Source organism: Phocoena sinus, chromosome 14 (assembly GCF_008692025.1).
Source record: "Phocoena sinus isolate mPhoSin1 chromosome 14, mPhoSin1.pri, whole genome shotgun sequence".
NCBI classification, from domain to species: Eukaryota; Metazoa; Chordata; class Mammalia; order Artiodactyla; family Phocoenidae; genus Phocoena; species Phocoena sinus.
The window spans coordinates 73,753,744-73,765,326 of NC_045776.1; the positions used below are offsets into that span (position 1 = coordinate 73,753,744).

At 46.3% G+C, this 11,583-nt stretch overlaps 2 protein-coding genes across 3 annotated transcripts in view; one reads left to right on the forward strand and one right to left on the reverse strand.

Moving 5' to 3' along the window:
* Nucleotides 1-3,556, reverse strand: part of TMEM116 (transmembrane protein 116) — a 112,772-nt gene extending 109,216 nt beyond the window's left edge. The window contains exon 1 of one of the 2 annotated variants that reach the window (XM_032603150.1): nucleotides 3,382-3,556. The gene's annotated coding sequence lies outside the window, so the exon portion shown is untranslated. Of the gene's footprint in view, nucleotides 1-3,306 lie in introns of both variants that reach the window. The other variant, XM_032603151.1, reaches the window with a different exon arrangement.
* A 157-nt stretch (nucleotides 3,557-3,713) lies between these two features.
* Nucleotides 3,714-11,447, forward strand: ERP29 (endoplasmic reticulum protein 29). The gene is made up of 3 exons (XM_032602378.1): nucleotides 3,714-4,010; nucleotides 8,580-8,718; nucleotides 10,622-11,447. Exons 1-3 carry the CDS (start codon nucleotides 3,867-3,869, stop codon nucleotides 11,122-11,124), a joined length of 786 nt encoding a protein of 261 aa, XP_032458269.1. The 5' UTR covers nucleotides 3,714-3,866; the 3' UTR covers nucleotides 11,125-11,447.
* The last annotated feature ends 136 nt before the right edge of the window (nucleotides 11,448-11,583 follow it).

The window sequence follows — 11,583 nt, forward strand, 5'->3', positions numbered from 1 at the left end:
GTGAAATCTGCTTTAAGTGTTCATTAAGACATCTATGTCAAAAAAACTAGTGTTAATATCACCAAAACCTTGCAGGGGAAAAGCAATTAGCTCTAAGGGATGGGATAGCTCCAAAGTACAATATGTGATCTAAGAAGGGAATGCAGAAAGGACCAATGGAATTTTGAGAGACAGCTATGGAATAGTTCCTCTTCCATTGACTTGACTCATTTATTCACTGCACAAGAATGTACTGAGCATCTACCATGTGCCAGACACTGTTCTAGGTGCTGGGGATGTAACAGTGAACCAAAAAGACAAAACAAAAATAAAAACAAAAACAAACCCATCCCTCACGGGAAACAGATACTTAGAAAAATAAGCAGGGACTTCCTTAAGTGGTCCAGTGGTTAAGAATCCGCCTTCCAATGCAGGGGACGCAGGTTCAATTCCTGGTCGGGGAACTAAGATCCCACATGCCGTGGGGCAACTAAGCCCATGCGCTCTGGAGCCCGTGCACCACAACTAGAGAGCCCATGCGCCAAAACTACTGACCCGCATGCCCTGGAGCCCACAGTCCACAACTAGAGAGAAGCCCGCATGCCACAACGAAGAACCCACGTACCGTCACAAAAGATCCCGTGTGCCACAACTAAGACCCAATAGAGCCAAATTAATTAATTAATTTTTAAAAAGAAAATAAGCAAATTATACAGTATGTTAAGCTGAAGAGTGCTATGGAGAAAATAATAACAGAGAGAAGGGAGATGGAAAGCAGGAAGGTATCAGGGAGGAGCGATTTTTTTTTTAAGTATGGTCAGGGTAGATCTTAGGAAGCTGACATTGGGTCAAAGACTTGAAGGAAATGAAAGAGCCGGCCATATGAATATCTTGAAGAAAAGTGTTCTAGAGGGAGAAAGCCAGCACAAAGGCTCTGAGGCAGGAACATGCCTTGTGTATATGAGAAATAAAAGATGTCAGTGCGACTGGGGGCTCACCAGCTGGATGATGTTAGAAAAAAAGATGGGAGAATTTATGTATTAGTTGTCTTAGCAGACCATGCCATTTTCCTTCTCCCTTACTCCAGCTGCTACACCGAGTCATATGCACATTCAAGTAACATACCTTGCCACCTCCTCCTTCCTACCTCACCCAGGTGAGACTTTTGATTTTCCACAACAGAGTCAACTGCGGGATTTTATGACTTCCTAAATATGGAGAGTTTTACTTGGCTTATTTGTGTAGATTGTTGTTGTCAAGGTCCTGAAGCCAAGAATCTAATTATACCATGAGGTAACTGACTGGGACCAGGGCACTATTAAAAGGCAGCATTAAGACAATTACTGCACTTTTGCAATTCATAACAAAAGTACCAATATTTCCCTTCCCTCTCCAACCAATCCACTTCTTGCACTTTTCTCAAAACCTACTTCTAAACTAATCATGACTAAAAAGTCACTCCTGATCAATCATAGTAACTACTGTAGATGTGCTCAATGCATTTATATACTCAGAAGTGGATAATAGCTCCTTATTGACTACAGGACAAAATAGCAATTTCCTAATTTGATTTTCAAGATTCTCCCCTACCTGGGCTTAAAACTGTCTTACTATCTACTGTTTTGAGAACTCCCTCAAGCAAGCCGGTCATTCCCCAAAACATCATGCTCTTTTCCACTTCTGCTCTTTTTTCACTTGTTCTCCACCTAAAATGTTCTCCGTTTCCACCTCCTACATGAAGCTTTCTTTAACCACCTTAGCTCACAGTAATTATCCCTTCTTCTAACTTCTATTCATTTGTCTATGTGGTGCATTTTCTTTAATAATTTATTAGGGCAAACTCAAAATAAATTTTTCTGAACCTTCCCAACACACACACACACTGGACTCTCAAAATTTCTATCTAAACTGGCTGCCCAAGATTGGCTATTATCTTTGATGACTACTTTATACATACATACATACCTACACACACATTTATTGGACACATGCAATGGTTAACTTGGTGCTAAGCCCCTTATAATGCATTATATAATTTATTCTCTTACCAGCATATCCATTTGTTCAAGTCTTGTGAATTCTACCGTATAAAAGTTTCTCAATCCCAACCTCACCTTTTCATCTTTTTTTTTTTTTTTTTTTTTTTTTTTGCGATACGCGGGCCTCTCACTGTTGTAGCCTCTCCCGTTGCGGAGCACAGGCTCTGGACGTGCAGGCTCAGCGGCCATGGCTCACGGGCCCAGGTGCTCCGCGGCATGTGGGATCTTCCCGGACCGGGGCACAAACCCGCGTCCCCTGCATCGGCAGGCGGACTCTCAACCACTGCGCCACCAGGGAAGCCCTCATCTTTCTATTAGGTCCTATTACAGGACCTTAATCTCTCCCACCAAGACTATTGCAGTGAACCTCCCTGACCTCAGCTTTCTCCATTCCAATGCATCCCCTTTATTCCCGAGTGACAGCAAATCTAACATCACTCTCCTAGCTACAGCCTCTGGTGGCTCCAAACCCTTTAGCTTGATAAGACCCTTTACAACGTGCCCATTTACCTTTACAGATTCATCATGCTTTCCCCCTTGCTAGAGATATCCTTTGGTGTTTGCCCTGCAAACACCTCCTCTTCTTTCAAGATCCAGTTCAAAAGTCATCTCCCGTCTATAACTTTCCCTGACATTCCTGAGCAGGGCTGACTGAATCTCCATTTGTGCTTTCACGAGACTGTAATATAGTCTTATTTTCTACCGATTACACTGTAATGATTATATTGCTATTCCCACGTCTCCTTCCACCACTGAGTTTGTTCAGTACACTGCTATCTCTTTCCTCTTGATTCTGTATTACCGCAGGCAAAAACCAGGATCTGGTGTAAACTATCCTGAACAAACACCTGTTGAAGAGAATTACTAGGATTTAAAAAATATATATCTTCAGGGCTTCCCTGGTGGCGCAGTGGTTAGGAGTCCGCCTGCCGATGCTGGGGACGCGGGTTCGTGCCCTGACCCGGGAGGATCCCACGTGCCGCGGGACGGCTGGGCCCGTGAGCTATGGCCGCTGGGCCTGCGCGTCCGGAGCCTGTGCTCCGCGGCGGGAGAGGCCACAGCGGTGAGAGGCCCGCGTACTGCAAAAAAAAAAAAAAAAAAAAAAAAAAATCTTCAGAGAGCCCAGGACACAGCTCGACGGGTACTCAGCTTTCAGGGAAGCCTGTTTTTATAGGAGCCTGGAGCCTCCCTGGTGAGGCACTCACCACAGCGTAGGCCTCATATCGGACTGGGAAGCGGCAGGAGTGGCCCTGACTACAATACTGACGAATAGCTGAGTCTCACTTACCAACTCGGGTCGTGGCTAAGGGAGGGAGAGGAGTATGACTGAGGGGTAGTAGCACAGTCAGACTGACAGACTAACCGAAGGTAGCAACAGGTCCCAACCGACTGCCTGACGGACCAAAGGCAGGAAGAAATGACGGCTGGCCTCGTCATCTTCTTAAAAGAGGATAGCCATCGAAGAACTGCAAAGACGCCGAGCACGCGCTTCCCGCCGCGGCTCACGCGGAGAAGGACGGGAAAAGAGCAGGCTGGTAGCAAGCCTCGCTGAGTGCGCGTGCGCGGCAGTCTCTCCTTCCTCCCCTCCCCTAGCCTCCCCGGCACTGCCGTCCAACCCCCACACTGCCACGCGGCCAGGCCCGCTCTCCCTAGGCCTGCTGGGGCTTCGCCGAGTGCGCACGCGCGGCAGCTCCATTTCCCCGCCCCTCACGTGGCTCCTCCCTCTCGCCACGCCGGCCTGGCTGTACACGTGAGCGCACCCGTGCCCGCCTTCCTAGCCACGTGACTCCCGGCTCCGCGCTTGCTCCACTACAGCCTTCCGATCTCTTACTGCCAGAATCCGGCGTTATGGCTGCCGCTGTTCCCCGCGCCGCTTCTCTCTCCCAATTGTTTCCCCTTCTCCTGTTCCTCCTGCTCCTCTCTGCTCCGCAAGGCGGCAGCGGCCTGCACACCAAGGGCGCCCTTCCCCTGGATACAATCACTTTCTACAAGGTAACGGGGCGGGGGACATCGCGCACAGGTGCAGCCAGACTGCCCAGGGGAGCGCGCACCCGTGGGGGACACAGGGGACAGAGAGCTGGCAGGAGGTGGTCTGTAGCGACAATCCCGTGACTTCCCACCGTCCTGTAGGACTGGTGGAATCTGGGCCGAGGCCGTATCATGACCATGGAGCATACGTGTTCCAGGGTCCTCGCGCACCTTTGCAGTATTTGCACTTGCTTCCTCTTTTGCAAGAGAACTGCAGAGGTGCAGCTGAGGGCGCCGGGTGCCTTCTTCCCGTCGCTTATGGGAAGAGGGAGGTGCCGGGCGAGATCCAATCCTCAAATCCCAAGTAGGAGACTCGGAGGGCGGTGCTAGGCGGACGCCACCCGTCTGTGGTGGGGCAAGGTTGGAAACGCGGCTCGTTAGCCTGCGTTTCAGCGCCCCTCTCCCTTTGGCTTGGCTTGGATTGCAGCCACTGTCCAGATATTCTGCGTCTCCTTGAAAAGTGCTAGGGTTAAAAATAAGCTTCGGTTCAACCACCCTACAGTGAGTGTCTTGGGCCTGGTGACAAATCAAATCGGGTCGAGACATGGAAGGAAGGATTCGCCTCTACCCCCGCCTTCATATTTACAGAATTGAGGTCTTGGCCTCGGTAAATGGAAGTTGGAAATATTGAAGGCTGAATGCAGTCCCAATCCCTTAATTTTACACCCACTGGCACCTTTTTAACTTCGCCTATGAGATGGGCAAGCTAAGTGTTGAGATTTATTAAGTTATTTTCTTAATTTGTACCCACTGCTGGGAAGTGAACCAAGAAGTGAAACCAAGAAGTGGAGCTCTAAATCTCTAAATCTATCTCAAGTGGTTTAACTCTTCGTATTTTCAAAAGGGTTCCTTGTGGAGTTGGCACCTGTGGCTCATGGAATGCAAAGTTTCAAGAATTTAAAACTTTGCTGGTTGTCAGGCACACACCCCACAGCACCCTTTGCTTTAGGGGGCTTTCCTGGCAAAGGGACACCCCTACCACCCAACATGGATATGGGGTAACATCACAGACCACATGTGACTTAGAGGGAAACTGCATTGTAACAGTAGTAGTATTTCCTAATCAATTGGTGTGCTTCCATCTTTACAGCTACCACGCTAGTCTAGGCTATGGTTATATAGCCTCCTCACTAGTCTCCCTGTTTTCACTCTGGAGCCTCTCAGTCCAGTAGCCTAAGACCTACGTGATCTGACCCTTGCTTCCCTCTCCTCTCATCTCCTAATCATTCTCTTCTTTGTGCCCTCTGTCCTTTGGCTGTTACTAGCTCAGTACTGCCTTTAGGCCCTTTGTACTGGCAGTTCTTTGTGACTAGAACATTCTTTGCCCAGTCTTTGAAAGGCTGGTTGCTCCTCGTTGTTCAGGCTTGGGGTTAAATGTTACCTTCTCAGATTTACCCCTCCCCCAGTCTAAAGTGCCAGTCACATTACCCTGTTTGATTTCTCTGTAGAGCACTCATCACTGATTTTTTTTTCTTGTCTAGTGTATTGTGTCCCACACTAGGATGTTATATGCTTGTGAAGAACTACCTTGTGTATCTTGTTCACTGATCATCTGCACAACCTAGGAGGTTACCTGTTACATAGAAGATGCTCAATAATAATTTGTCGAATGAATGAACAAATGTTTTCTCCAGTCCCTTTCTAAATCTCACTCTCTTCCTTCACTATTGAACAAAAAGGGAGCTTCCTAGGGTTACCATATCCAGGAGACTTGTTCCGTGCTTTGCCTTTCAGAGATTTCCAGTGTCTTTTTTTTTTCTTGCCCTTTACCATCACTAAAAATGAGAAACCCTGTCTGTTTTCTTTACTGCTGTGTTCACTTAGAACAGTGCCTGGCACACATGTTAGGTCCTCACTACCTTTTTATTGAATGAATGAATGAATGAATGATGAATTCATCTATACATTGAAGAAGCAAGTCAACTAAATGTAGTTTATGGTGGAGCTGATTCCTCAAGGATGAAGAAAGGAGAGACTTCTATTTCTTTCTCTTTTTTTTGGCCACGCTGTGCCACATGTGGGATCTTAGTTCCCTGACCAGGGATCGAACCCGTGCCCGCTACATTGGAAGCACGGAGTCTTAACCACTGGATCACCAGGAAAGTCCCGAGAGAGATTTCTAAAGCAGTTAAGGGGTACAGGTTGAGTAAAAGAACAAGAAAAAATTAGCTGTGCAAATGTTTGCCATTCAAAACCATTCTGCTGATGGCTAAGAATGGTGAAAATAAAAGATGAAGGCCTCTCAATTCTATTTCAGTGTTACACCACTGTATGATTATTAATATTATTCCATAATATAAATGTAGGCCCCTTGAAGTTAGGTTTTCATGTGTTCTTTTATAAAATTTTCTCCCTGGACATGTAGCATCTGCTATCAAAGCCTGCCCTGGTTTTGTTCATTTATCAGATATTTTCAGAGCATCTGCCACATGCCAGGGCACTGCTGGGCACTAGCGATAATACAGCAGAAAACAGGTCAGAGACGGTCCTTATTCTCATAAATTATATTTTAGTGGAGAGGACCGACAATAAGCAGATAAGGATTTCAGAGAGTGGTTAATGCAGTGAAGAAAGTCGAGGGCAGTAGCCTGCTAGAATATGATGGAAATGAAGCAGAATTAGATGGTATGAGTGGGGGAGGCCTCTCCGTTAGGAGACGACATTTGAACTGAGCTTTGACAACCATGGAAAGAACCAGGGAAAGGGCACTCTAGCCAGCAGAGACAGCAAATGAAAAGGCCCTGAGTGGGAATGTTTGGTGTGTTGAACTGAAATAAGGCCAAATGGGCCAGAGGGATGTGATCTGATTTATATTTTTAAGTCTTCCCTGCTCTTAGACTCCAGAACTCAGAATTTTTGGGGTCAGTGACCACTTAAGGATTACCTGTTCTGGTCCCTTCTCTCTCTTCCCTTGTGTCCTCTGGTACTGTTAAATATTTTTGAAAACCTAAAACGAAATGGACAGCAACCCACAGTAAGAAACAAGGACTAACAAAAACTGGACTGATGTCAGCTTGTCTTAATTATGGCAGGATTGCCTGTGATGAAAAATTAACCCGTAGTGATGACTTTGATTAGAAAAATTAAAAGTTGTAGGAGGAGGGGAGGCAGTACTACCAACCAGAGGCGGCTTATTAGATAAAATCTATGCATTAGGGGCTTCCCTGGTGGTGCAGTGGTTGAGAGCCCGCCTGCCGATGCAGGGGACACGGGTTCATGCCCTGGTCCGGGAATATCCCACATGCCGCAGAGCGGCTGGGCCCGTGAGCCATGGTCTCTGAGCCTGCGCGTCTGGAGCCTGTGTTCCGCATCGGGAGAAACCGCGACAGTGAGAGGCCCACGTACTGCAAAAAAAAAAAAGTAGAGCAACTGAAAATCTATGCATTGGGTGAAACCATCAAAATGAAGTTTTAGAATTCCTCAATAAGTTAAATATAGAATTGCTATATGACCCTGCAGTTCCACTCCTAGATATATTCCCAAAAGAGATGAAAACAGGTGTTCAAATAAAAACTTGTACACAAATGTTTATAACAGCACTATTCACAAATAACCAAAAGGTGGAAACAACCCAAATGTCCACCTACTGGTGAATGGGTAAACAAAGTATGATATATCCATACAGTAGAATATTTGGCCATAAAAAGGAATGAAATACTGATGCATGCTACAACATGAATGAATCTTGAAAACATTATGCTAAGTGAAAGAAACTAGACACAAAAGGTCACTTATTGTATGAGTCCATCAGAATAGACAAATCCATACAGACAGAAAGCAGATTAGTGGTTGCCGGCAGCTGGGGGAAGGAGGATTGGGGAATGACTGCTTAATGGATACGTGATTCCTTTTCGGGTGATGAAAATGTTCTGTAACTAGATGTTAGTGATGGTTGTGCAACACAGTTAATGTAATAAATCCCTGTGATGTAAATTTTACCATAATTGAAATAGAAGTCTGGACCGTGACAGTTTAGGTCTTAGAGATCTAGCTTCAAGGAAACTGTAGTTTAGGGAGGGGACATTGTCCCAAGCCTGGCCTCTCAGCAACTTCCTATGAGCCCTGAAATTGCAGAGTGCAAACTCTGGACTCCCTAGCCAGAGCATCCTCCGTGGTGCCAACTCCTTTATAGACGGTTGTTTGGTTTGGGTCAGATTTCTGGTTCATTGCCAGAGAAAGGCCCCTGGGATGATGGGCACGACAGGGGCCAACGTAAAGTGGCTAAGGATGCGTTTCCTTAGCCTTACCAAAAGGGCCACTGGAGGAGAAGGCCTTAGTACATCTATAGCATTGTTTGTTCCAGACAGTTTGATTAGTGTGAGCAACTACTTAATGGGGTACTCAGTAGTAGACACCGTCAAATTGTTAAGTGAATCAATGGGTGAATGAATGAATGAAGGTTAGTATATGAGAGCTTGTCTCCCTTGTGGGCTTGTTTTCCACTCTGTTTCTTAAACAGGGGTCCCTTGGGAAAGGGAATTAGCCCCAGAGGTCCTTGGGAACCCCCACTTGCTCAGCTGTGTATGCCCTCAGGTCATTCCCAAAAGCAAGTTCGTCTTGGTGAAGTTTGACACCCAGTACCCGTACGGTGAGAAGCAGGATGAGTTCAAGCGTCTGGCTGAAAACTCGGCTTCCAGCGATGATCTCTTGGTGGCAGAGGTGGGGATCTCAGGTATGGATAAGTCTGGGATGACTGAAGAGGGCAGAGAGGGAGGAAACTAGGAATTATTTCCCTACTTATAGGGGGAATACCCAGTGCCTTTCTGTCTGAGCCACACACGAGGAGTATAAATGGGGTCATGTCCTCTCAAGGAGTCTGGTACCCACAGTAAGCTTAGCTTGAGCAGATTCTGTGACCACAGAACCTCAGCTCAGCCTTACAGGTGCCTGAGGGGAGGGAATTCACCATCCTTCACCCTTCACCCACACTGACATCAAACTTATTGTGAGAGCTTGGAGCTCTCCTTGCAGGGGACTGTAGTCAGAAGGGGTGCCTTGCCTCCCGGGGGACAGCGTAGTCAGTTTTTCCATCTTCATTTCAGCTCTTTTGTACCAAAACTATTGGGTTTGGGCTTTAGCTCAAATCCACCAGAGCTGCCACTAAACCAAGGGTAGCTCTGAATGATAGGGACACCTTTAATACATAGTTGCCAACATTTAGTGGTTTTTCAGTCTGTAAAGATGTAAACAGACATTGCATTTTTAATCTTTACTTGAACCTCGCCTGAGAAGCGAGATGCATTATCTCCTTTTTATACTTGAGGAAAACTGAAGCTCAAGGAGCTTAAATGATTTGTCTCAGGCTGTGGGGTAGCAAGGGGCTCATTCAGAACTCCTCCTAAGTGTGTATTCTTAGGAGGAATGCAGTAGGTTCTTCCCTCTCTGCTTCCTCCCAGCTGAGATGCCACAGTTCCCTAGTGAGCTCTTGAGTCTGGTCTTGGATAGAGGTAGCTGTCACACTTCTTCAGGGCAGTTGATCAAGTCTAACTCAACTGTGAGTCCACTCCTTTGGGGCTTTAATAATATTAACAATAGCTGACATTTCTGAAATGTTTATTATGTGCCAGGCCACTGTGCTAAGTGTTTTACATGTATGTCATCCTGTGGCAACTCTGTGAAGGAAGTTTTATGACTCCCCAAATGAAGAAACAGATGCTTAGAGTAACTTGCTCAAGATTATAAAAGCGCCAGAACTAGGATTGGAACCCCACACTTCCTATACTACTACCCAGTAATAGGTGGTCTTGGCCATTTCTTCTGGCCAGGTGTAAGAAACCAGTTGTAGCCCTTGGGGCTGCTGCTGCCTTTTGGGAAAGACATAGCAAATACTAACAGCTACCACATATTAAACACTTAACTCTGCCGGGTTAAGTGCACATATCCCCTCATTGGGTCCTCCCAACAGCCCTCAAGTGATAGGGACGGAGTTCGTTACCTACCACATATTCACTAAGCTCCAGCCAGACTACACTTTGTAATCCTTAAATATACCCAGCTCATTCCTGCCTCAGAGCTTTTGCACTTGCAGTCGTTTCTGCCTGAGACACTCTTCCCACAAATTGACGTGTCTGCTGTTGATGTGTCTGATATGTCTCCTACATATTCAGGTCCCTCAGTTCATGTCATCTTCACAGGGAGGCCTTCCATGACCGACCAAAGTGGGCCTTCTCACCCAGTCACTGTGTCATATCACCATTTTATTTTCGTCATAGCACTAATCACTTTGGTTCATTTTATTATCTCTCTTCTCACTTTTTGAAGAGTATGAGCTCTTTGAGGTCAGAGAGCTTGATACTCTTAATCACTCTAAATCACAACTAAGTCCCCAGCACTTAGAACAGTCCCTGGCACATAGTGGGCATATAATAAATATGCAGAATTCCCCTTTTTCAGATGAGGAAAATGAAGTTCAGAGAGATTAAAAGGATTTGACTAATGCCACATGGCTAGGAAGTAGCAGAGGAGGAATTCAAACAGCCGAGATTCTTCTTCCCTTCAGCTCAGATAGGCTTCACAGCAGCCTCCTGCCATACCTTCCTCATGTTTTATTCCTCATTTCTGGTTTCTACTCACAGATTATGGTGACAAGCTGAATATGGAGCTGAGTGAGAAATACAAGCTGGACAAGGAGAACTACCCAGTCTTCTACCTCTTCCGGGATGGGGACTTTGAGAACCCAGTCCTATATAGTGGGGCAGTTAAGGTTGGAGCCATCCAGCGCTGGCTAAAGGGACATGGGGTTTACCTAGGTATGCCTGGTTGCCTGCCTGCGTATGACACCCTTGCTGGAGAGTTCATCAGGGCCTCTGGTATGGAGGCCCGCCAGGCCCTCTTGAAGCAGGGGCAGGACAACCTTGCAAGTGTGAAGGAGGCTGAGAAGAAGTGGGCTGAGCAATACCTTAAGATCATGGGAAAGATCTTAGACCAAGGTGAGGACTTCCCAGCCTCAGAGATGACCCGGATCACCAAGCTGATTGAGAAGAACAAGATGAGCGATGGGAAGAAGGAAGAGCTCCAGAAGAGCCTAAACATTTTGACTGCCTTCCAGAAGAAGGGGGCCGAGAAGCAGGAGCTATGAAAAGGCACTCCAGGGTTTTCAAGGGTTTGGTGGGGTGGGGAGGGGTAAGCTACCTGTTGGCTGTGAGACCCTCCTGGGATGTAAGGGAGTGGTAGGAAAAGTGGCACTAAACCAGAAATCTGAGTATGCCCAGATATTGATGCTGGTGTGACAATGCTTGGAACATCGCTGTAACCAGTCTGGTACAGCCAGTACATTTACTCAGATGGCTTGTGAAATTCCCCCTCAGAAGGAACTGGTGCTATAAAGAAGAGTGTACTGCCCAGGTTTTTGATAGATACAATTCTGATTCAATTAAAGTTTCTGTGTTTTGGTTAAAAGGACCTGAAGCCATTCAGTTTTCTTTTACAAATTATACTTTGGCCTATGACCTGCTTTCTCCTTTGAATTTATTTTTTAATCTAAGGTGGTGTGGACTCTGCTCTACCAGGGTAACAGACTACCAATAACTGCTATTCT